The sequence below is a fragment of the Tetrao urogallus genome (assembly GCF_951394365.1).
Source record: "Tetrao urogallus genome assembly, chromosome: Z".
In the NCBI taxonomy this organism is placed as follows: domain Eukaryota; kingdom Metazoa; phylum Chordata; class Aves; order Galliformes; family Phasianidae; genus Tetrao; species Tetrao urogallus.
This window is the reverse complement of record NC_136816.1, coordinates 51260908-51288509: the sequence shown is the minus strand read 5'-3', so window position 1 is coordinate 51288509 and position 27602 is coordinate 51260908. Positions and strand designations below refer to the sequence as shown.

Sequence of the window (27602 nt, the reverse complement as noted above, 5' to 3'; positions counted from 1 at the left end):
TTACACATCATTTCAAAAGACAGACACTTCTGGATTTTGAATCATATGGGCTTTATTTCCACATTAAATCTAACATACTCCATAATTTTAACTTTATGATACTTAAAAACAAATCTGTGACAGCTTTTTAAAAACTGGTGATAGTTTTCCAAGCTAAGCTAGACTAGCTTCATTTTTCCAAGCACTCAGGAATTGTCTTTTTTGCTAAGTAAAGGACATGCAAAATAGCAAACTTTAAATAAACATGCACATTGGTAAGTTACCTTGGATTCTACACTTTATTAAATTAGACATACGTAAATCAATAAAGGGACAGGTACTCTTTCTTTCTTTTTTTTTTTTTTTTAAACAGTACTCACTGCTCCTTCAGCTGTTTTAATGTCTCTCCTACCAGAAATTTCCAGCTCCCCCCTCTGTCAGCAGAACAGCTAATGCTGACTGCTCACTGACTTTGTTTGGACTGCAGAATAATATGAACTAGCCTAGCTTATTTTGTCCAGAGCAGATTAAGGAGCACTGAATTCAAATTACAGATCTGCAGGTACAGTGGCACCTGGCAGGTAAGAGATATTGAAATTATTACTGAAAATCTGGAAGTGAAAAGATAGATACATTCTGGATTTAGCCTTAGCACCAAAAATACATATTTATTTAAAAAAAAAAAAAAGTAAGCCACAGAATAATCCCCATATAATTAAGCAACGGAACAGAAGCTTCTATCATAGCCACTTTAAAGATTATCCACTTTTAAAAGTTCATATTTCTTCAAGGGTTTGTGACTGCACACATAACTTCTAAGAAAGAAGCTATCGTCATAAATTAATTATAAAAAATCTAAATCTAAGCAATTTAGTGTAAATAGAAGAATATCATTATAGAGTACTTCAAATATTTGAACTTTAAAACTTCCACTTGAGTACTCATAAAATACAATTTATTTAAAAATAGAAAACAATTTTAAATAAAGATAGATAAACAGTAAGAATACTTCATTTTAGCATATTGCACATATTTATACATCATTATTATTGCACACTGATTTATATTAAATTTAGCCCTACCAACAGGTACAATTTAACAACAGCAAAGACAACTGAAGTTCTCAGTCCCCTTGGAGAGGTCAAGGATCAAACAGCATTTGTTCAACTACTCTGGAAGAATCCTCTAATCATCCAGTTTATTAACATTTTTAGTATCAAGCAAAGGCATCCTGCATCTCATCACAGAGAGCCCTTCAGGGTGGGTCCATCACCTCATACTGAAGTAATTTTCAGTGATAACAATAAAAGTTTGGCTGTGCTCTGAATTCTTCTTTTTTGACCAACCAGTGTTTGGTCCAGTGACAAGACAGACCTTCACAAGATCTGAAATGAAGTAGCTTGGCTCTTCTATGTTATCACACAAATTAATTTGGTGTTTGATTGTCCAAGGAAGTTTTAACTTGAGCAACTACGGTTGCTAACTCACTGCCTTGCAGACAGGGTGACAGATCAATCTTCGAAGGGGGACATCAGCAAGCCCAATGTGACATTCCACCTCATGAGACCCTCTTTCTCAGGTGCTTGCCATGCAGATCTGCTCCATGGCAGCTCTAATGAACCTGTTTCATTTTGTTGAACAGCAGAGACAATACATGAGACTGCATGTGACTCTAACAAAGTTTCACATGTTCAATATAACAGAACTCTTAAGTGCTAGCAATTTCATTTCTCATAAGCTAAAAAAGTATTATTTTCCAAAAAATTGGATTACCTCAGTTATATCTCTTCTTCTACCTCACATATCATTCTTTTTAGAGAGCATGATAAGCATACAATGGCTCCGATGTGAATCCAGCCAAATTTCATCTGAATCCGGCCTACCACCAATGCTAAATTAATATGCAGTCATAAAAGGCTATGAAATACTTCATATGAAGTACACTGCTCCACTGTCATTTAAAAAACATTTCAATTGTGTGCTTGGAATTGATTGATTTAGCCTTTTTTGATGCTGACTGTGAAGTTGTTAGTCCAGACCTAAAAGTAAAAATAAAATTAATATATATGTATACAATAGATATTTATAGAACATTAAAACTATTTTTTTTTCTTAACTTCAATACTTTAAAATATGAGTTGAGTACTTAGTTTTCAGAATAACCTTACCTTTTTGTTCCTTGTAATGGTTTTGTGCACTGCTGTCCTCTGTCTAACCCTCCTGAGGAGTAATTGGAAACAATAAAAATGTATTACTTCAGTAAATTAAGAACAATGCAGAAATCATATACATAGCAGAACTTTTGCAAGAGCAGTTTTGGATAAAGATTTTCCTTTTTTTTTTTTTTTTTAATTCGACAATACTGGAACTGAATCTGGCCAATGATTAACGCTTCATTGAAAAGAGAAACTACTTGAGTAAACAGGCTATGGGTTTAGCATGTTGTAGGTACAGCTATAGGACAAGTTTTACTGGAAGAACATCACATTAGCAGTGCCTGCCTTTATGCTCACAACCTCTGTTTTAGCCAGTACATTAATTACACTTTTCTGTCAACTGAACCTCTGAAATGATCTAGATTAATGACATTTTCAGTAATTTTCACCTAAATTTCAGTAACCTCACAAACACCAATCTGATCATGGTTACAATGAGCAGACAGGATTTACAGAAATGACAAGTAATTCCTACATTACCACCGCTGCAAATTAGAGTGCATTATGTAACTAACACCTCATTCAGAAACCTTGTTTGTCAATAAAACTGATCTGACATCTTTTAAATAGAGGTGTTTTCTCTCACACAGATATTACTCCAATGAATATCTTGAAATGTCTTGAAAAGTTAAAAGTGTACAGCTACAACTATAGATTATTGGCATTATACAAGTAGATAATGTGAATAACCAAAGATATCTTAATGTGCCTACTCACCAACTCTGATTGAATTTTCTGTATCAGAAGTCTTAGCAGAACAATCATCTTTTTCTGTCAGCTCCTGGATAAGGCCTTTGTTTAAGCAGACATCTACATGTCTGTTAAATGACACAAGGCTGGTGGTTTTCTGTTCTGAATTACAAACTGGACAAACAAGAACACTGTCTTCTTTGGTTTCAAAAGAACAGGATGAACTAGTTCCTTCTGTATGATCTGTCCTTCCGAACTGTTTTGCATTCTCCTGTGAATTTCTTTTGGGAAACAGACACTGTTTTATGCTTGCATTTCTAGGAATATCAATGAGATCACAAGGCAGTTTTTCTCTGTGAGGTTTTTCTGAGACTATCTGAGTGAATTTTTTCTCTTTGCTGTTGCCAGAAGAGTTTTCAGATGTACTTGCTGACTGGCCTGTTCCTGCTAATTGATCTGTTGTTATATTTTCTTTACAATCGTCAATATTTTCATTTTTGCAGTGTGATAAGAAGTTAGAAGTATTTTCTCTTGAAATGTCATTTTTTGATATTTCCACAGTATCTTTAACTAGACTGCCAGCAAGACATTCATCAATATGCCTATTAATCTCTTCCAAATTAACACTACTTTGCTCCTCAAAACAAACAGGGCACGTGAAGATCTCACATATGTTAGACTTCTGCAAGTTTGTGACCTTATTTGCTTCTTCCACAAAATTTGCTGATGAGTTTACACCACAAAAGTGCTGCTTACCTACACTTTCATTTGGAAAAACATTATTATTACAGTTTAGTTGCCTTGCAGCTCGCTTTTTATCAAAAAAACTTCCTTTGGAAGATGCTTCTGAGGTTTTTGTGAGATTTTCTCGATTGGGTTTCCCTGGCTGAAGCCTTGGAAAATCAAGTTCTTTTCCTGATTTTAAGAAGCTTTTAATGCTTTTTTGTTGGTATTTCTTCTCTTCTTCACTTAGAAATCCTGATACTCGTACACCTAGTGAACAAAAAAAGTTACAATTTTAAATATGAACATTTTTAAAATTTGATACTTACTTAACACCTTTTTGAGGTGAACATTCACTCAATATATGAATGTTTTTCCCTATAAAGAGAGGTTAAGGAGCCTGCAAATGCTAACAACAGATCACGAGATACATGCACTTCTATCAGACCTGAAAACTCGTCCAACTTTATTTTTAATTTTAATACCCAAAAGTATTAACTCCTTGTATGATAATGTGAGGCTATAAACTTAACACAGTTACGTAAAATTCAGTCCAAAAGACAGATTCACATCAAGTTTCCCCATCAAATTATTTTTTTTCCCTTCAGCACATTCTGATATTATAGACAACTAGATTTTATACTTTATTGAATGACTCACACCCAAAATCACAGGCCTTAGAATCAAAACACAGAATTAATTTTGACAGAATTTTTCAAATTTCTTACAGAACTTAGCATCTTCAAATTTCTAAGCAGTTCTATTTAATGTATTTGTTACTAAAAGGGGTTATGTATGGAAGTAAATTGTTGCTGCGAGGCAAAGCATATTTAAAAACCTTTTTAAGTCCGCAGAATTAAGAACTGCAATGCAGTTAAGATTCTACTCTCCTGCCAATGTTTATACTGTTCCAGAACTATCAGGTAGTAGGAAAGGTACAGCTTCAATTAGTAAGACATTCCAGAGTTACTACTCAGCACTCTAAAGCCATTTCACTTTGCAAAAACCACTAGGGTAATGGAGAAAGGATAAATCCATTCATATTATATAAAGGTTTACTTTAGAAGACAGTCCATTATTTCCATATGCTATGTGATCTAATTCTGAAAAAAGTTTTACCCATAAGTCTTATCCTTAAAGGGTGAGGAGCAACACTATCAATTTCTGTTCCTAACAACATCTTCGCAACAGCAAATATTTCATCCTCAGCAGAAACAGAAGACAGCACAGTTGAAGCTCTTGTTTTTACTTCAAAGTTCACATTCTTTAGCTTTAAGGTAACAGTTTTACCCTATTAAAAAAAAAAACAAACAAACCAGTTATACATATCTTATACGGCACACACAGAAATACAAACACAGCACCTCTGTAAGGGCCTTAACGCCACAGTCAAGACCTTCTTTTCGTCTGTGTGCAGTAAGTTACTGCCAAAAATTTATCGGTAAGATTTAACACTTGCTCTTAAACTACTGCCAAAATAAAATTTTCTAAAATAGGTCAGTTGGCTGTGGTCCCCAGAAGACTTCTGCCAACAGTGCATGTGGCTGCAGGCACAACATCTACGTGGTCTACTAAAAATTATTTCCTTGCTCATAAACTTTCAGCACCAGGTATCTAAGTTTTGCTGGGAAAACTATTAAGGATGTGTAAGTAATACCCTATTAAGGATCCTTCCTCAGTGTTGTCAGAGCAACACATAACACCTCTGTTCGGCACAAATATTCTCTGGCAACACCTTCCATGACAATTGTGATTTGGAATGACCATCCAAACAAAAATTAGTGGCACTCCTTGTGTTTGGTGCCTTTGTAAGCTTACTTCTTTGACCTATTTGCTGTTGATTTCTCTTTCAACCTGACACCTACTGAGACAATCATTTATAGCAGAAGAGAACTAGTAGGAAGTCTTTTAGGTCTTGAATGTTACTCCTTGCTTTACCAGAAAGACCATTACAGAAGTCTTTCTTTCAAAAAAATACAAATGTTGCTCCAAAAGTAATGCTTCCTATTTATTTCCATAAAAATTACAAAATCTACAAAGAGCACAAGGACACTATCTGATAGAGAAATTCTCAGGCACAAACCAACATTTTTCTCCATAGTCACCACTATTAGCTATGTATTTTTGCCAGCAGTTATCAAGGCCTGGCATGCTGTGCTCATAAAAATCCACACAGCTGTCCAGAACATGTCTTGTCTTTGATGTTGCTGTCACCACTACTGACATGTGCCATACACTACATCACTGTGCTCACATCCACTGTTAGGTTTCCAGAAATGTTCAGCAAGTGTTGATGACTGTTAATGCGTACAATTTTTTCCAAAAGGAGGAATTCAGTTCCACACCCTTGCTTCAGACAGACTTCCATATTAGATACCATTTTCACAGAATCATAGAATCCTTAGAGGTGGAAGGGATCTTTAAAGGTCCAACCTAAATCTTATGTCTTTGAGCCTGAAGCCATTTCTCCTTGCTCTGTCACCACAGACCCTGCTAAAAAGTCTGTCCATTTCTTTCCTGTAACTCCTGTTCATTTTGCCCCTCTGTTGTCATCTGTCACACACCAACAAAATGTAAAGGAATATGGTGGGAAGGTTCAAACTCTCTACTGCCATACCACCAGCATCTGCCTCTAATGTCATGAGACAACATCATCAAATATTATGCATTAAATTCACAGCAGCCCTCATAAAAAGAAATTTGGGAGAAGGAATACAGAGGCTGTTCATATCACTCATACATTGAGTGGAATGACTAACTTTTCTGCAAACTGGGAACATGTGAGCTTTTTAAACCATACTGCTGGTTATCTACTGGATCCTACATAAAGATAGGAGAGAAACAGCATTTTAAATATATTAGAATTATGTGATTGGTGGTGAATGGAGCTAAGTCCAGCTGGCAACCAGTCACGAGTGGTCTTTCCCAGGGGTTGGTACTGGGGCCTGTCCTGTCCAATCCAATGTCTTTATTGATGACATGGACAAGGGGGTTGAGTGCACCCTCACTAAGTTTGCCAGTGACACCAAGCTGGGAGAAAGTGTTGATCTGTCTGGAACTAGGAAGGCCCTACAGAGGAATCCACATGGGCAAAAGCCAAGTCCCAGATCCTAGGCACTATGGCCACAATAATCCCCCTGGCAATACTGTACACTTGGGGCTGGTGGCTGGAAGGCTGTGAGGAAGAAATAGACCTGAAGGTGTTGGTTGATGCTTGGCTGAACATGAGCCAGCAGTGTGCCCAGGTGGCCAAGAAGGCCAATGGCATCCTGGCTTGTATGAGAAATAGTATTGCCAGTAGGAACAGGGAAATGATCCTCCCCTGTACTCAGCTCTGGTGAGGCAGCACCTCAAGTACTGCATTCAGTTTTAGGCCCCCTACTACAAGAAAGACATCAAGGTACCGGAGCTTGTCTAGAGAAGGTGAGGGGTCTGGAGCACAAGTCTGATGAGGAGAGGCTGACAGAACTGGGACTGTTTAGTCTGCAGGAGACTCAGGCAAGACCTTATTTCTCTCTACAATGACCTGAGAGGACATTATGGCAAAGTGGGAGTTGGCCTTTTCTCCCACATAACTAGCAACAGACTAGAGGCGATAGTCTCAAGATGTGCAAGGGGAGATTCTGGTTGGATGTTAGGAGTAATTCCTTCTCCAGAAGAGTGGTTTGGCACTGGAACAGGCTGTCCAGGAAGGTGATTGAGTCACTATCCCTGGAAGAGTTCAAGAGAGGTGTAGATGTACTAGAAGACATGGTTTAGTGAGGAAATACTGACATTAGGTGGACAGTTGGACTGGACAATCTTGGAGGTTCGAACCTTGTTGACTTCATGATTCTATGATTGACCAGAGTACAGCTCATAGGCAACAGATTCCTTTTAGCAGCTCTCATATTTATTAGCATTGCCATTAGCAACAAATTTTAAGATATTCTGTAGCTTAGTTAGTTGAAGTAAGTTTTTCTAAACTTATTATTAAATATCCATCTGAACAAAATCAAAACTCTAAAACATTCAAACTAGCTGCAAATGAATGAAGATAATTTCCTGAAGATAGACTGCATGAAGTGATGATGATTCATACCACTAACACATTTTGAGTGGAAAGTGGTATCCTTTTCAAAGTAAATAAAACAAAAAATACCTTCAGTCCCTCTTTCTGTAAGTCCTGGGCAAGTTCTCTGCAGAGTTCTCGACACAAGTTGTACTGATCTTCTGCCGTGTTAATTTCACTGAATGTTCTAAGATAAAGAAAAAGTATCTTTATTCGATATGAATCCTAAAGCTTGCTGCCATGTAAATGTTGTTTGTTTTTCTTTAACACTTGAACAAGTCTACATCAAAAGAAAGTTTCATGGGGTTTGAGTGTTTACTTCAAAGATATAAAAAGATTAAAAAAATACTGATACAAATACTGTACTAAAAGATTCTTGCACATTTATGTGCTTAAAGATATTTGTTAAACCCCTCAAATAATGAAATAATTCAGCAGCTCAACTTCTCATGCAGTAGTTGAAAATAAATAAGATTTAAAGTCATTAATGTTTAAATATTTGCAAGGGAGAATGTTAATATCAACTGAATTCACAGAGGCAGCAAAGTAATTTGTATGTAATCTCCTTTGTACACTGCAGTGTAACATCAGAAGAAAGAGAAGATTAGAAAGTCAACATCAGAGCCAAGTGTTAGAAATAAATAATGCAGATAGAAAGAAAAATATGCCAGCTAGGATAATTATGTATAGTCACAGAGGATGAAAAACTAGCTTTCTGCCAAAAATGCTGTTAGAGCTTCTCATCAGGGGAACTGAAGCATTGTTTTTCCCATTAACGTATCTGCTTTTTAGGACTAACACAAGGAAAAGGAAGTTGCTGTTAGTCGTGGTTTTAAGGCACACTAGAATCAAAACTTACAGCCTTTAGATGTTTCTGGAAAAGTTTCACAATTCCACTGTTTCATTTCAGGCTTTATATTTTTATGAGTGCAAAGTCCTTACAGTTGCACTACTTCTCATGTCCCAAAGTTACATTCACGTTTACAGCATAGCCATCCCCTCTCAAGATTCACATTCCCCTAGGAATGTTTGCATGCTGCCAAACTAACAGACTGATTATTTTACTGTGGTCCATTAACCAAGATGTAACTGATGTTACATAGGTAACACTGCAGTGATTTACAGCATTGCAATCCTGTAGTATATGGGAAGCTACAGGATTTGGAAGTTTGGAAGGGGGGAAAGATAGAGACACTGCAATTTCAAACACCCCTCTTTCTTTCATATAAACTAGCTGCATGATCCCAGCAGCCCACTGATGTCTCTCATCTAACCAGATCTTTGTTCAGAGAGAACAAAGGAAGGTATAGAACACAGAAAGGTAATAGCCTACTCAGATTATCTATCAGCCTGCAAACCAGCATATGACTGGGCTGAATTTGGTCAGTTTGGAGAAGGGAGATATTGCCATCTAATATTTAATGGGGTTTGTAAAAAAAATTGGAGAGCAACAGCAGATAGTGATAGGACAAGGGAAAACAGTTTTAAACTAAAAGAGGGGAGATTTAGATTAGGTATTAGGAGGAAATCCTTACCAACATTGCCCCAAATTATGACGTCTCAATAGGAATATTAATTTTTCCTTATTTTCTAAGATGAGGGCAGGATAATTACTACAGTTACATGCAGATTCTCTTTGCAGTAATTTCTTTCCAAAACCTCACCTTTTTAAACTAACATGTTGCCTTCTGAAGGAGTGCTAAATTAGTAAGAAATAACACACAAGGAAACATCTCAGCAATCCCTGCAAAATTAGGGCCTTTCAAGACTTCACTGCATTATACAGGCTATCCACCTGACTGCAGGCTACTAGATTGCTATTGGCATTGAACTGAAATATAAAACAGTAAATGTTTCCACTCTACATTATGGCTCAAAGAGAAGCAGATGATGAGAAAACAGAAAACAAAGAAGGAGTACTTCCAGAATATTGTGAAGCCAAAAGGGGATGGGGTGAGGATGGAGCCCGAATGTGAGCTTTGTTAGCTTTATAACATATGTAAATACACAATGAATTTATATGACTAACAAAACCGTACACATCAGGACATCAAGGTCAAATGATATACCTTTCAGTGCTCATACTTTTTCTTTCTCCATCCCTTAAAAAAACAACAAAAAGAAAACAAATTAATATACTCACTTTACCAGTAATTTTTACCTTTTCACCAGACTCTGAGTCAACTTCAATCATGCTTCAATAAATAACAGCAAACTTCTCTGTAAAATCTGAATATTATATTCAGCAAATCTTGTACATTAAGCTTGACTGAGTGTAGACAAGATATATATATATCACTTGATAAATATGGCAATATAATATATAATAAAACCTACAGATGTAAGACTTACCAGTTTGCAAAATAAACCTTTTGTCTCTTATCAAAAAAGTTATCTGAAAACTAAATAAAAATCTGATTCTGTTTCTCCGAGATATAACACAAATACTGCTAGTAAAATCCCAAACGTACTACACATGTAAGAATACTTGTTTGTCTGAAGGTTTAATTTGCTTTCTACCTAAATTTCTGCCTAAATTTCTTTTGCAGTGATAATCTTAATTTTTGACATGTTTTATCACAGACTGTGATACAACATCTACAACAGGGTGAATAAGGAAAGAAAGTCTGCTGATTTTAAAGGAGCATTTGAGGTTGCATTATCATAGCAGAAACAAATGTAACAATCTGATTTTATTCAAGTCAGCTTCACAAAGTGAACCCTACTGCATGTTTTCTTTCAAGTCATCAATTTGCTGTATTTTTTTTTATTTTCAGAAGCATTCACGGTAGAACATTACTTGCCTACAAAAGGAAAAGTATAAGATCTACTATTGTCAGAGGAGTAAAGGAAGTAAGGAGGAATACGTTTTTCAGAAGGTACTTTGGAAGTGAATTCCTAATAAAATCAAATCATGGTCATTTTTTGATAGAATTTTATAACTTTTGAAAGGACAGAAGGATATTTATGGATGTAATATTGACAAGAAAGGACTCAATCCCTAATTAGAAATACTGGTTCCTAAAATTCCAAATAGCAAAGTGCTATGATTTTTAAAATTAAGTGCTGTGTATTTGTATCCAGGGCAGGCTTAGAAATGAGGTATACACAATTGAAAAGACAGATTTACTGGTAAAAATTATTTCTCCCATCCAAACAAAAGAATAAAAATCTACTCAGTAATGAATCTCATAACAACAGATATGAAAAAAAAATTTGAAATCTTCAGTTCTATTCTCATAAACTCCTACGTTATTATAGATTTGAACATAAAAATGAGAGGAGACACAGAAAAATTATTTACTTTCAATAGAAACATGACAGTTTACCACCAATATGATTTCCAATACAATCAGATAATAAAAAATGGTGAAGGTGTATTATTTTCATAAAAGAAACATGACTGAACATCTCTGCTTTGGATAAGTAACTATTACCTCTTCAGTTATTTTAATAATTATGATATTATCCTAAACTATATATTAATCTTATAGTATGTTAGTACCTAGTATAATAGTATATTATATGTTAAGATATATTATATTGTGTATTGTAATATACTTAGATAGATAGATAGATATCTAATATATAGATATATTTATTATCACTACAATAAATAGTGCTGACTTGGTTAATAAAATACACATACACACAACTTCCTCTTTAAAAGACTTATTAAATTTCATATGTTGCACACAAGCCTAATTTTCATAGTATTTTTTGGTCTGTCTACATAGTGTACCTTAAAATGTAAATTATATAAAACATACATGGAAACATTTAGCAAAATGTAAGCAGTAGAAATATAAAAGCAACAAAACCAAAGCGTACTTTTCCAAATGTGTTGAACCCAGCCCAAGAGAGATATCCAAGAAACTACGCCAAGATGCTTCTGAAAAAAGAAGAGAAAGCAGTGCCCTCTGCTGGTAAAGTTCTGAGCAAGTCACAATTCCAAGGGCTTTTAACATCTTCTCTGTTACTTTTCCTATACCTGGCACCTGGGAGGAAAAAACAAACAAACAAACAAGCACACATTAAAATGGAAATTACCATTTGCGGATCCAGTACTAAGAAAAAACTGGGCATATTACTTAGAATTTTTTTTTTCTTTCTGGAGAAATCTTGGTTTTAAAACATCAGAAATATAAATCATTGTATAATAAATGTATAATAGTACCTCTTACCTTTCTAATGGGCAAATCTTTTATGAAGTCTAGAACTGCTTGTCGCTCTGGAGAAATTCTGCATTGTCCATTAGGTTTATTACGATCACTGCACATTTTTGCTAACATTGTATTTGGAGCAATTCCTTAAACACAAAGAAAGAAAATATTGAAAAATACAAGACTGCAATTTTAATCGTCCATTATTTAAAAGCGTAAGAGTAGCCTACACATTTGGTAAAAGCAAAAGAGAAATGGTAACTAATAATAAGCAGATTTCTTGGAATTCTGGGGAAAAGAAAAAAAGAAAAAAAACCAATAGTAATAAACTTGTGAGAAAATAAATACATGCGACAGTTTAAAAATAATTGATGCATCAGATCGAGCGTACCTACTATTTTGAAAAAGGCTAACAGAACGTGTGCTAATCAGTCAGGAGGGGTTAGATATCAAGCGTCTCAAAAATAATATCCATTACATGACTGAATGATTTTATGACTATTGAAGTGATTACAGTAAGAGAAAAGAAAATTCTTACAACAGCAGTTACAATAAATTTCAATGTAAAGGTGTTATTGTAGTTGTATTGTTTGTATTGCTTGTAGTTCAGAAAAAAAGACTCAATGTATTATGATAAAATTTACTAACCTAGTATTTTCTGGACTACCACTGATAGAAAATTACTTAGAATTAAAAAATACATAAATATTCCATTGGTCCTACTTCGAAGAAATAAGTAGGCATTGCTCCTTTCTAGAAAAGTAAATAGCTTTACAAACAAACTATAGGATCAGTTAGCAAAACAATTAAATAAAAAAAAATGCTTAGCAATATTTTTCATGAGTGGACTGCACACAGCTCAAGCATCAACTGCATAGGTGGAAACAAGAAAGGCACACTGCAGTGCTAGCTCTGCCTCTCATGCCCATCACACGCACTCAGGTTAATTTAAAATCACATGTACTACTCATTAAATTCGCTTGTGCCACTTAGTGAATAAAAGGCAGTGATTGCTGATAATGATATTTCAACTTAGCTACAGGTGTTACGCCTGTGAGGGCATACTTTTTTGAATCAAGCAGACGTGCAAATTTTCTTATTATTAAAATTGGGCTTATGTTATTTCATAAAACACTGTAGTAAATTGACATTTTCACTGCAGATGAAATATCCAGCACACTCATGCAGTGCTGACAAATTTTATCATTTCAAATGCCTCGTAAGATCGCAAAAAGCTTAGAATAATTTACAATGCTTTTTGGTGGATTTGACAGTTCATTTAAACAAGTTACATAAGCACCTTCAAGGTGAACTTATCCATGTTATATTTCAACACACAGCGGCGTTCACAATGAAACAAATTACAGCAAACCTGAGATATGGCAAATAATTGTATGCACTGTGATACAGTGGGTAAACATAGTCCTGTGAACATTGGAAAAATATGTGCTTTGTTTTTGAGCTTGATAAAGAAATTTGAAAATAGATTTCAAGTTTTCCAAAGAAACATCAGCTTTTTTTGAATACTCACAACTCCATTTTCAGTTCTCACATGTATTACCTGTGAATTTTCAAATCAAATGTATAGAATTGCAGTCAGGCATTCAACTCAAAGTAAAATGTGGTCACTTCTCTTTACTAGACTTTTATAAGGCCTATCTTAACATAGAAAAATATACCTCACAATCACATCTTATTCATGTAATCACTTTTTGGCAGTATGTACATTCCTGAACAATTTTTTCAAGGATGATGCACAGGAAGAGTAAAATCAGATCAAAAATCTGACAAGCACTTTGAGCACTTACTAAAAATCATAGCCACTTCCACTGAACCAGACAATGAAATCAGTTTCACAAAAACAAGGTCAAACAACCGACTAGTTTTATGGTTTTGTTGACTTTTTTTTTTAAACGTTTTTATAAAAACTACTGAAAAATAAAAGAGGTTATTTTGTTAGTTACACACGTTAACCATAATACGTATTTTATTAATGGCCCAACTTCTTCTTTCAGTGAAGCCCAGAGCTCAGAGATTATACATCCACGGTCTGGATGGTGGAAGTAATTTTCTTTCACTATTGCTGATCAGAATTTTTCCATTAGCCTTCTAACCATGTTTCATTTTGATGCATTTATAAAAGCATCATTAGCAGTATTTTATCCTTCATGGAAAACATTTCAGAAGATCAAAATTATTTTTTTGCTACTACTTACAACATATGGGGCAATCTCATCTGTTTGTTTCTACTACCTATTTTACCTCTGCTTGCTTTTGACATTTCCCTGGCCTTCACACTTACCTGCTTCATAAAGTTCAGCTTTCCCTGATGCCTCACAGACCTGGTTCACAAAGCTCTTTGAATGCCATCCAAACTAGATTAGTAGGAACATACTTACTTACTTACTTACTTACTTTATTTATTTAATTTATTTATTTGAACATCTAAGGCAGATTATCAATGCTTACAGGTAGGTTGCCTGAAGACAGGAAGCTTGGATGGCAAATAACCTTCTCAATATTTTATTAACTTACATTTACTTCCCTAAGAATCATCCTTTAAGTTAATTTCAATATTGTATTAAAAGGAACAAAAGGAACAGTGTGGCAAGATTGCTAGAGGTAGCAATAACTGATCTGTTCTTCAAGCTAAAACCAATTCAGAAAGCAGTAATGGATTACACTATAGCCATAAGTGTATTATAACAATTTACATGAGGCACTAAAACAAGTATCAGCAGTGCTAATAATTCCTGAGTTCCCCAATTCACTTAGAATCATAGAATCATAGAATCACTCAGGTTGGAAAAGACCTTCAAGACCATCGAGTCCAACCACAACCTAACCATCCTACCCTAACTCTAACAACCCTCCGCTAAATCATGTCCCTGAGCACCACATCCAAATAGTTTTTTAAACATAACCAGGGATGGTGACTCAACCACCCCTCTGAAGAGCCTATTCCAGTGCTTAACAACCCTTTCTGTGAAGAAGTGTTTCCTGATATCCAGCCTAAACTTACCCTGGCGCAACTTGAGGCCATTTCCCCTTGTCCTGTCTCTACATTACTTCCATTTCAAGACAAAAGAAGCATAAAGAACGACTTATATGATTTAAAAAATAGAGGAATGGCTTTGATACATATAAGGTTTCATTAATGACCTGAAAGACAGTTTTTACAGAATTGCAAAAGAGGCATATTTCTTTGCAGCACGAGAATGCTGTGGCAATACTTATTTCTTGAGCCTGCAACATCCCCTGAGATTAGTGTACAACACACTATGGAAACAGAAAGGATTATTATTTATATGTGTTTGAATACCTGCACTAGCAGTCAGTTGAGTTTTCTGCTCAATCCTGAAGCGAATTTCCTTCACAGCTTCTTCTGCAGAGGTTCCAAACACAACTACATTTTTCAGTGACTGATATCTTTGTCCAGAGTGATCATCCATTACAGATGTGCCATCTTCAAACAGCTCTGGTGAAGAAGAGTATCCATCTATATTCAGTCTGCCAGATATGCTTATATCCTCTTTATCTGTATCAGATAAATACACAAGCAATTAATCAATATATATACAGCATCTATTTCATTAATTTTCCTCTGTAGTAGGGAAAAATAGTTTATTAGCAATTCTGTTCTTTCTGTTTAACAGAAATGTATGCTTATTTAGCTAGAATGATTACATTGCATTTTCATTTGAAGAAAGGAGAGTCACAGTTTATTCTTTGTAAGATTATACTTGGCTGAGATTAGAAATGGCTAGGAGACGGCTTCACTTCCAGAAAAGCACTGAGGTTTAATGCCTGGTGCTGTGATAGCAGAAAAACACAAACATTTTGGCATTACTTGTGTTTCATATCATAGAGAAGCCCAGATGCTCCCTTTTTTCATGGGAATTAAAATCTTCTGTGCTTTTTTTTCCCCTCAGTATTTTCTAATGATACTAGCATAATGCAAAATTTCTGGTTCTAGAATAGCCAATCTGGTAAGTTTCAAATCTTCAGCTTCAGTCATCATAGAACTAGGAATGACAGCAGCCCTTTGTCTGAATACAAACTTTTCTATTACACTTTCACATTCTCAGTGCTGCACGTGGTAGGAAAAGAAAACAGCAGATAAGTATGAAGAGACACATCATTACATATCAGTGGTATTTAATTTGCATAGACAATGCCAGTTTGTTTTCTTCTCATCTACTAATGTTTTTCAGTACAGCTTCTTTCGTTATCCTCTTAATAGCTATTTGGATAATTTTTTAATATAATAGTACAAGCTATCCACTTTGCACTTCAATCAACCATTTACTTGACTCCTTTTTTACTATTCCTAATTGGTTTCACAGTTGTGGGTGTGGATCGAACTCCACCTTCTAGAGCCATGTGAAATCCAGACATATCTTTAAGCATTACCATATTTCTGTAGCATTACCATATTTCTTTGAAGAGTTCTAGTCTTGCAAAATCATCTTAATAGAGCTTATACATGTTTGCTTTGCAGATAATTTCTCACATTTCTGATGTACAGAACTCATTGCAGTATTTCATTCTAGAAAACACTTTAGCAAATTGTAAATAATCTTCAGAACAATCAATTTACTTATTTATTCTATACTTCCTTAGGTCACAAGATTATTACTATTTATTTGCAAAATTACAGTTTTGAATTGTAAAGACAAAATACGTAGCTAAAACATGCAACTGGGTATGGTAAACCTGTCACCACTTTACACACATATGTACTCACAAGTTAAAAATCTACATCTCTAAATCCTAACTGCCATCAGCACGGCTTTTGTAGAGAAAGTGAACTTATAACCTAAGAAATCTGAGGTAGATAGCATAAAGAATTACAAAGGATGCACTTAGATATGTGTACTTTCCATGGGAGCTGCTTTTCTGAAGTATACGGTATAAGCAAAAGAAGAGAGTACTTTGCTTACTTTTTTCTGTAGTGTTTTCTGTGTTCAAAAAGTATCTTCTTTTATCTTCAGGCCAGTGCAATCTTTCCTCCAAGTGTTCTGTTACATTCAGGTAGGCTTCATCTAGGCCCATAGGCATAAAATGGGGATCATATTCAGCCAGTATCTCTTTAACCTTCATGAATGTATAGAGAAAGTTTAAATCTTTGCTGTAAAAACAGATCTTGATGAACAATCATTAGGTGAACAAACATACTCTGAAAACTCAAGATGACCATTCACCATTAAAGACATTTATAGAGCAAATAATTTATTGATATTGCAAAATTATAGCACTACTTCTCTCAAGTACCAAGACATCAATACTGAGCAAGAAAAGTGGTTCCGACATGGTGTTTTACTGTACAGGTCACTAAGCTCGGTGAATAAGCACTCCATTGGCATTAGGTTCACAGTCGCTGCTGTAAGTAATTGAACACAACTCTGGGAATCCAGGAAACTGACAGAAGTTGAGAAGGAGCACGTTAGCTGGTTTATCTACCTGCACTGTCTGTCACACATCAGATACGCAAAGCATAAGAAAAGCCCACATTTTAAATCATAGTCAAACAATTTGGTATAGCAGCAGTTTAAGAGCTCCAGTCAGAGCCAATAGCAAACCTTACTCCAAAATTATTAATTTTGAGTGCATCCTCCAAAACAATATATTAAATTAATAGGACAAATAAAATCTCTCATTTTACTGCTTCTCTTCACCCCTTCCCTCCCTTTTATTATTATTTTTTATTTTTTAGCAAGAAGGAAAATTTGACTGCATTATATTTTATAAGTTTAGCTCCAATTATTAGGAATCACAATATTTGATCATATGCATCTCATCTTCCCTTAAACAATTAATGATAAAATTCACTGCTCAGTTTTTGCTAACGAAGCAAAATAAATCCAAATCTCAAAAAAATCATAAATATAAAACCAAAACAACTGTAACTTTTAATACTTTACTACCATCAAACAACAAATGATGTATATGTGTTGCGAAATCCAAGATTCTTAACAGGTTCAAACATGTTCTAATGTAACATTTAAGCTGCCACATCTCATATTATCTAAAACTGATAAAGTCTAAAACAAAGTACACCCATCTTTAGTTAGAATATTTTTCATTTTTCCAGACTTACCTCTTTACTCACTTTTCTGTATTTTTCAAAGTTTAACGGTACTATAGTTAGATGTGGACACAGCTTTTTGGCAATAAATCCGGGCATGGCTGCACGTACACCAAATCTCCTAGCATGGTAGTTTGAGGTGGACTTGGAAGAAGAGAAGAAGTTTAGTATTTGGTAATCAAGGTTTACTCAATAACACTTAATGTTAAATCAAATTCTGATCATGGAACTGCACACAGAAAAGAGTGAATAGGATGAAAATAATATATTCTTTTCCCCTCTCTGGTCTGTTCGCACCCTTTCATTATTACACTTTCTATTGAAAAACAAAGTTCAGCTTAACGTGGTCTAGAATAGACACTTCCTCTACCATTCCTGTTATTTTTTCCAGAAAGTCATGAAACTTCTCTTTATTATATGCTATTATTGTACGTTTTATCACATTTTTAGATTAATGCAATTAATTTCTATATTAGCTTGACATTTGGTCTTACCAACATGCTCATTGATCCCACTGCAATAGGCTTTTCCTTCAGCTCTGGATTGTCCCTCATTTCCACAGCTGCATAGAAGGCATCCATGTCAATGTGTACAATAGTACAACTAAGGTTGCGACTCTGTTCCAGTTCCATCACAAGTTTGTCCACCTGAACAAAATAAAGTAATAATTAAAAAAACTGTTAACCTTGCAGAAGTTCAAAAGTACACACGATTTCAATAATTTCGATGTACATGGCATGCTGTTTAAGAAAAAAAACACGTTTCTGGTGACACTTGCCTAAAACACTGCTAGAGCAAATGGTACAAAAAGCAACAAACTCCTCACCAGTGGGAAAAAAAAAACAAACAAATTCAGACAGTAACTGGGATGAAGATGCTGCTTCAGCTATTGTCACAGACATTATTTAAAAAATAAACAAACAGATGAAAATACATTAATAGAATGTGAATTTCCAATACACCTAGCTGAACCTATCACTCTTCAGGGAATTGGCTCAAATTTTTCACATGAAAAAAGACCAGCAACTCAAAAGGCAGTACAGTCAATCTTACTTTGTGAGAAACAAGGTCTCAGACAGTTTCATTTACTGCAAAGAAAGCTGCTGTTAATACCTTTGTAAAATTCTTCAGCATTTGTTACAGGAATATGTATTAAAAGGCTGGACTGCAAGCAGAACAGTATGGCAACTTCTAAAGATTGTACATAGAAAAGAGTTAGAAAGTACTTTGTTTCTCTTCAGGAGTTAAAGATTTTTCTCCTACAAGTAGGTTGTGGGTTTGATCAGTCCCTCAGTGTTCTGAATCAGTCAGACATAGGCTTCTCCACAAAAATACTTTAAATTGTTTTTCTTAATTTATTTGCATTCTTTTATTGAGAGAGCAGGAGACTTTGTGCTTGTTTCTGAAATATCATTCAACTACGAATGCAGTATGAAGTGCGTGAGTGTCACTAGAAAGTATGAGTGTATTACTTAATAGAAAATTTTTAAGACCTACTGACTTAAGGTGACTATGTTGTCATTACCATACAACAGTCTAGAAGCAAAAGAGAAAATATCAAAAAAGGAGAACAAAGGAAGTGCTATCAAACTATGATTGCCTAATCATACCAATGACTATGCTAACCTCTATTTACACAAACAAAAAGTTGTTGCGATTAGAAAAGAAACAGTGAGCTTCACACACATTAGAGCTCAAGAAATGCATGTAGTGAAAAGGAAAATAAGTTTCACTCTGTGTGCAAAGAACAAGGACGTTCACAAACATTTGTGAAATCAAGGTACCATCACAGAAATGTCTCTGGCTCAACTGTAATTATTTTATGGTCTTGAAAAGGAACAGTTATGTGCAATTTGCCCAGTCACTGCAAGAGTTGTTCCTTGTTGCTCTTTTTTTCCCTCACAGAGCTACTTAATAAAATAAACAAAAAACTAATCTAAAATCTCAGCCTTTGAGGCTGAAGATACTTGAACAAAGACAAGTGGCTTTGAATGTCCCGAACAAATTGCTGAATAATGACTTACTTAGTCTTTTCTCTTCTTTGGTCCACCTTCGCTGTAGAGGTGAAACAGGACCTCAAGGTAGGCTATTCCATACAGAAGAATACAGTATGCTCCCCAAGGCTGAACATACTAGTTTAGAGAAATTAAGGGCCCAACTGAAAGTTGATGCAGGCTATTTACTATTTACTATTCACTATTTACTAGCTATTTACATAATGCAACACATGGGAAAAAAAAGTTTCTTACACTGTTGGAGAACGTAAAATATGCAAGACACACGATTCCTATCTTAAACTGCATAATCAAATTAAGATATTAAAACACTATTCAAGATTTATTTTATGTTTGTAAAGCTATTTGACAGGATTGAAGAAAAAACAAATAGTACTTTTTGGGACAACACTAACTATTTACAGAATAAACATCTATGATAAACCACACAGGGATAAAACTAGCAAGCATCATGAGAACAGCTTGACAATCTGATAACAGCTGGATACTTCTTAAAGTACTGTTAACTTCTTTGGAATCTCAAGCAGTTCCACTCTAAGTGATCAGCATAATCTAAATCTGTTACAGAGAAATTTTCAGAAATTAAGAACTGTATAATGCAGCATGGTAATATACTTCCCTTAATAGAAAATGGCATTTATTAGAACTTCAAATTACCTCTTCAAACACACCCCAGTGGTGAGAAAGACAGTAAATGTTGCAGACTGTGTTTCATTTATGCTACTGTTTCCAGGATATGACCCAGATTTTGTCCAACAAATCAGTAAGTGAGAAATTTTTTTTATTGCTTTGATTTTACATTAGAGATCCTGTATGGATTGCCAGCTTAGGAAGCTGTATCTCAGTCTCTAAGCACCCTACAAACAAGACTTAACTTGAAGATGAAAACTTGCAGCATGCATGCAGATATATGCATATATTTCCAAATATATGTATATGTCTGTAATTCCAAAACATCTAGTTACACATTCTAGGAGAACAAGTTCTTTCACAGTATTTCAGGAAGGCAGTATTGAAATGAAGAGTGTGACTGAAATAAAGAAAGCGATAGGAAGAAAGCTAAAGATGATAATGAGACTTAGGTATACCTGTATCTGAAAAATTTAGAGAAGCTGATTAAGTACTACACAGATTGTATTAAGGAACTAATGTAGGACAAAGGTGACCTCAGACATTGAAGGTTGAGAAAACAGCTCGGGAAATACACCTCAGCTTCTCATCTACATAATAAAAATATCACACTACTTTGCTGGAGTTTTGCAAGAATAATTTAAAGAATTTTCAATACGTAGTGTACAACACAGAAAAGCCTATGAAGAAGACAGTAATTCTACATTTAAAGCTGGATTAGTCTAGTGTAGAACAAATAAGCCTTGGGGCCATCCACTGAGCAATGAGGACAACAGTAAATAATTGCTCACTCACTGAACTGTGTCTGTACTGCACACTGAATGAAACAGGAATCCTATTAGAGAAAAACGGCATGCAATCATGTAATTAAAGACTGAATCACTGTACAAATCAGAAAGGAAGTGAATTAAGCCACTACAAGTAACTTTAATTACGCCTGTCTACAAATGTAGTGTGCAACCTGTTGTAGTTTTCTTCTAACAATATCTAACATAGAGAACGATTTAGGATATTGTTATCTACTATTAGCATATGAAAAGAATAATAGTCCCTCCATCCTTCTAGTTTAGGACACATGTATTTCACCTGACTTCTTACCTTCCATTACAAAGCATAGATAAAGAATATGTTAACCGGAAGGAGCTGAAAGCTCTGACCATCTTCATTTCATTGAGGCTCATTAACATAAAAATACATATTTTCTAAAACTGAAGAATACTATTTTATTTATTAACTAAGTACTTAATAAAGCTGTTCCAGAAACCATAATGATATCCCTTCAAACTGTCTGGATTTAGAAGGACAAGAATGAAGAATTCTAATTTAAAAAAAAAAAAAATCATGTATGTTTTAAAACTTACTTAATCTTTTTCTAGGAATGTTTTATTACACTTACATCCTTAAATCACTGTACAAAATTTACTTGCATGACTGACGTGTAAACAGTATCAAATGCTGTGCTTATCAACAAAATTTAATGCAGTAAATTAAATCCCATCAAAAAGTTTATGCATCATCTTCTCAAAATAAAATAAAATAAAATAAAATAAAATAAAATAAAAATGTACAGGATTATTACCTGCAACCGTGCTTTCAATAGCTGCTGTTGTGTAATTTTCTCCTTAAGCTGCATCATTTTCTCAATTCGTTGGTTAACTTGTTGATCTTTTTTGAGCTCGTTTTCATAAAATTTGGAGCCCTGGAAGAAAATTACAAAAAACTGTAAGGTTTTAATTTGTCTTTTCATCTAGTAAAGTAAAAATTTGATCTTTAAATATAGAAAGTGTGAAACACAGTAATGAATACTTTGGATTTTCAGACAGCTGATAAACAAGAGAGATTGATGTTTTCTTTCAATATCAGACATACACATCATCTTTTTTCCCCTCAGCAATCAAGCATGACTTGTTAAGTCTTGCTGAAAGAATTCAATAAGAAAATGTTAGGATGAAGAACTGCCCAGTATTTAAGACTTATTAAAGAAGTTCTTCTCTGAGATCCCCTGCAGTATTTCAAAGTCAAAATTATGTAAAATCTTACCATAGCAGAACTGTGGATAGAGTTTGTAAGTTTAATTTTGAAAGAACTAAAAAAGAAGGAAAGTTTCAGAAAGAATCAAAGCTTATTTTCAGATTTCTTGATCCATACATGGCATTACGTTCTCCTGCTTTACTTACAGAAATGTATCCTAATACAAAGAAACCTATTATTGGTTTTTGAAAGCCCTTTTCACAGTTCATTCCATTTCAACACAGGTGATTAAACAGTAACTGTCCCTGAGAAATAACTTCTCCATATGTAATTATGAACATATTTCTGACAAAGAGCTAACTTTTCAAGAAATAATGGACACAATAAGGAGAGGAAACATCTATATCAACAAGAGTCTTAACACTACATATAGTACTGTTGAAGTGGAAACACAAGTAAAGTATGCTTGCTAAATAAATGCTTTTTCTAGCACGTTCCCCATCCCTGAGTTTACTCCAGAGTGTGTAAAGCACCAACAAAAAACACTTTCTTACCACTGTGGTAAGCTTGGTATGGTTTGGACATAATAGAGTGACACACAAATTCCTGAGCAAAAATACTATGCAAATAACCTTGGGATATAGTAACATCAAATGAAATAAACATTCATGAAAGAAAAAGAAAAAAAATATAGAGCTGCCTGAATGAAGTGTTATCCCCGTATAGTCGCATCTGCCGGCCCTTTAAGAAAAAAGTAAGAGCACTAATATTCCAGTGCTTTGTAGAGGTGTGATTTCTTTTGTGTATCTTTGGCACAAAACTGCATGCTACTAGCCACCCCTCTCAAGAATCACTTGAGACAAAGGACAAAAAGGAAAGGACAAAGGAATTCTACTGAAAACATTAAAAATCCATTCCCATCAACTTTATCTATTATGGGAAAGGAGATATGAGTAGAAATGCTGGCAAGGAAAAATAAATAAATAAATACATTCAAACCAACCTTGGAAGCTTCCATGATGATTTTATTAATTTTCTCTTTATCCAAACCTTGCATTCCAGCTTTGTTATCATTGAGGCCCATTCTAAGCAGAGCTCCACCATTATAAGAGCTGTTACCAGCATTTTTCCCGTTGTCCATAGTACTTTCCGAAGACCAATATCTTTCCTGAGATTTAGTACCTGGAAAGAAGAAAAGAGAAAAGAATTTAAGTTATGTACTTGTTTCTAAGTTCCAGCTGAACAATACAAAAGTAATTTGTAGAACTCATTTGCTGTATATTTGTTCATGAAAACAACACATACATCACAAATATGAAGACATATTTGTGTAAAGTGGCTGACCTTCTAATCACCAAATAAATCACCTAATAATCACCAAATAAAGCCATTATCAGTCTTTGGAAACAATAAGGTTTTACTTCTTTAGTAACTAAAACACAAACTTTCAAAAGTCCCCTTACCAGAAATAATTGTGCTTCATCAGCTTCAGTAAAGGTTAGCATCTCATGTCACACACGAGACTTATCCCTGTATGCAATCCCATCAGAACAAACAGTAATATCTTAAACACAGTAAGCTGCATTACTTTCCAAAAGCAAACAAACAAACAAACAAAAAAACATAATGATTTTAAATTGTGGAAGATCATCATTCATTTAGTCCTCATTCCTGCTTGAGGTGTGCCATATAAATTTTCCCAGTAATTTCTAGCTCAAATTCAAAACTTCTGCTTGAATTACAGCTCATCTTTTGAAAAACAGACGGCTTCAATTAACAACTTTGAATAAATCTTCATTGTTTACTTCAGGGAAAAATTCCTGCATTCTTTTTCTCCATTAATTCATAGAGCCATAGCATCCAACTAACAGAGCATACCAAACTTTTACTACTCAATTGCTGCCATATGTAATTTCTTACATGCACAGGTACTTCTGATATGTGACATCTTCCCTTATGCCTTACAAAAGTGAACAGCTGAACTTTTCCATCTAAATACACTGTTTAGATAAAAAGCTGATCTTAAACTGAACAAACAAAAGCTGCCTTCTGGAGCACAATCTTGTGGTCGCATTTCTACCACATTAAAATATGCAGGATCCAAGACTGATATTGGGTTGAAAAACAGAATGCAAATTTGTTACTGGAAAAGCATACAGAAGTACTTTCTTCCTATCCTAAGCTGTTGACTAATGAACAGTTTCAGCTTTACTTTCATGCAGGAAGAATGTTCGCTCCTAAACTTCCCCTTCAAGCTGCTCCCTGTGACACGAGCCCTTCCTGCTAGGAGAAGTCACATCCTTTCAGGCTCTTACAGCAGCTCTGTTAAACACAACCATAAACTACATAAATCTAAGAGTGTGACATTTTTTCTAGAAGGTATTTTTAAATGCTGCTTTAACTACTGAAGGACTTATGTGGATCTCACTATTGACCATACTGAAAAATGTTATTATGCATTTTTCAGTTTAAAGCTATTTTTTGTGTGTGTGTGTGTGATAAAAGAACCACATGGGTGACTTATTTTACACTAATGGTGCAGTGTTGTTATGTTCATGACAGTCACCTCCTGAAATACACTACTCAAATGAAATTAGAAGTAAAGCCACACATTTTAAAAGTTCTGCCACAAATACCCAATTTTTAATCACATTCTACCAATTCAGATTGTTTTGTATGACACCTTCCAAAGACACAAGACCAGCTAAGTAATGTTGTATTTGTTTATACTGCTTGTTGCATTTCAAGGAATAGAAAGTACTTGGAGATTCAGATAGAGATTCTAGCTCTTGGCACTGCTGTAGCTCTAGCGCTACTGAACAGTCAGCAGGGATTGGGAAAGGCTTCATAGCTCTAGTGTGTGTCTATCAAACAAAAGACCACAATGACAAACACTGTCATTATTCTTCCACTTACCGGAGCCTGTAACAGGACTGCTAGACAAAAGCCAAAAGGGAAAAAAAACAAAAACCTGCATTGCATACTTCAGTTCCAAGTTTCATCTTGAGTTCATGCCACTTCAATTAGCTACTCGGTATTTCCAGCATTACTTTCAATCTATGGTAAGCAGTAGGCATAACTGCAAATAAACACTTTCCTCAGGGTAAATTACCCTTCCTTACTTCCCCTGGTTCTTTTATCACTCCTTCTCTTCAAGAACTTGGCATGAACACAGTTATTGCTTCCCATTCCAGACTCTGGTCCCATACTTCTGAAAAAGTCTCTTTACCTCTAGCACGTACAAATCTTTCTCCTCCTCATTCATAAAGCCTCACTTTTATAGCAAGGGCTTTAAACACTAACTCGTGTGTTTACCTTGAAGTCCTTCCCTCCCACATTGCCATATATCCAATCAGAACAAAACGCCACAATGATAAAACAGTTTTGAAAAAGTCTCAGAAATGCCAGTCTCCTCGTGTATTTTACTTTCTCATCCTCTTGTGCATACCAATAATACATCAACAGTGACAGAAAACAAAGTGTATAAAGTAATGCCTTAGCTGGAATAAAGAAAACACTTATCTGAAGACATGAATCACAGAATCACAGAATCACAGAATTGTAGGGGTTGGAAGGGACCTCCAGAGATCATTGAGTCCAATCCCCCTGCCAAAGCAGGTTCCCTACAGCAGGTCGCACAGGTCGGCATCCAGGCAGGTCCTGAACATCTCCAGAGAAGGAGACTCCACCACCTCCCTGGGCAGCCTGTTCCAGTGCTCCGTCACCTCACTGTAAAGAAGTTCTTGCGCACATTTGTGCAGAACTTCCTGTGCTGCAGTTTCCGGCCGTTTCCCCTTGTCCTGTCTCCACTCACCACTGAAAAGAGTCCGGCCTCGCCATTCTGCCCCCCACACCTTAGATACTTATAGACCTGGATCAGGTCCCCTCTCAGTCTTCTTTTCAATGAAAATATGACATCAATTCTCCACAGAAGCTTAAATACATAGAGGAGAGACACGAACAGAGCTTGGAGTCTATCAAAATAAGAGGTCTGAAAATACGTTAAATATTTAGCATATTTAAATGCATCACAGAAGCTACAATAGAACAACAGATAAAGCACTGTCAGACGAAACACTCAGTGGATCATCTGCAGTAATGACAACTTTTAAAGGAAATGCAGGAGAAGCACCATTTGAAGCACTGTACAAAATGTTAATAAAACGTCATTGTAGAAGTTTATGGTCACCATGGAAAACGGTCTCCATGGAAAACTGACCTGGAGAGGTCAGTCAGCTTGTGGTGCCTTGTGTTTTAGCTAAAACACGTTGAAGAAGAGGGTAAAAATTTAGACTAATGAAACACTAGTTTAGAACTGTCTAGGCAAGGAGTGACAGATTTGTGACATATTTGTGGCATGCTGTCACCTCAAGAATCTGCTGCAAGACTGCGCTGTTTCCATTAGAGGACATTAAATTTCTGTCACAGCAAGAAAGAAGGGTATGAAATCAGAGGTCTGTGAAGGCAGTCTACAGTTAAATACTGTTCTATTATTCTTGTTATTTGGAGATGGGCATGGGGAGCAGTAGAATCATCTCTATTTAGAAGAAATAACTTTTCAATTGCTACTGAAAGGACATCTGAAGATAAAAAAGACTTGTGCACTAACTGCCAATTGGTAATGGCAAAATAGAAAGGTGGAGAGGAACCACAGAATATCATTACTGTGTAGGAAGCATTGTTAGAAGTCTGGAATGCTTCTAAATGGAAAAAAAAAACCCTAAAACACTAATGAAACTCTTCTAGAAGCAAGCACAGAAACTCAATTGAATAAAAAGGTTGGACTGACACCAAAAGAGCAAGTAACAGATAGAAATTATTTCATTTCAAGTGCTTCTACCTGTATTCAGACTCAGCATCTGTTTGCACGAACTAGCCTGAAGGAGACAGGTTATATTTGTGAGCTGCACTATTCCTCCAGTCTGTATGCACTAAACACCCAGCAATTCAAGTAACAGAAACTCTGTGTGTAGTGTAAGAACTTAAAAACACTTCTTATTACTTTCATATAGTAAAATACAATGTGAGAAAAAGATTAAAAAAAACCACATTTCTAAAATATTCAGTTCTGTGGAC

The 27602-nt window shown here is 35.1% G+C and overlaps 1 protein-coding gene across 1 annotated transcript; it reads right to left on the bottom strand.

Annotated features, from left to right (window-relative positions):
• Window positions 1-1933: 1933 nt before the first annotated feature.
• POLK (DNA polymerase kappa) lies at window positions 1934-25791 on the bottom strand (the record flags this gene model as incomplete). Its single annotated transcript, XM_079548477.1, has 15 exons — window positions 25649-25791; window positions 23530-23708; window positions 22135-22254; window positions 18405-18557; window positions 17923-18054; window positions 16766-16919; window positions 15145-15360; window positions 11844-11968; window positions 11491-11657; window positions 9729-9761; window positions 7750-7846; window positions 4728-4899; window positions 2913-3878; window positions 2148-2199; window positions 1934-2018 (listed from the first exon to the last, which is right to left on the bottom strand). Exons 1-15 carry the CDS (start codon window positions 25731-25733, stop codon window positions 1934-1936), a joined length of 2736 nt encoding a protein of 911 aa, XP_079404603.1. The 5' UTR covers window positions 25734-25791.
• Between the last annotated feature and the right edge of the window lie 1811 nt (window positions 25792-27602).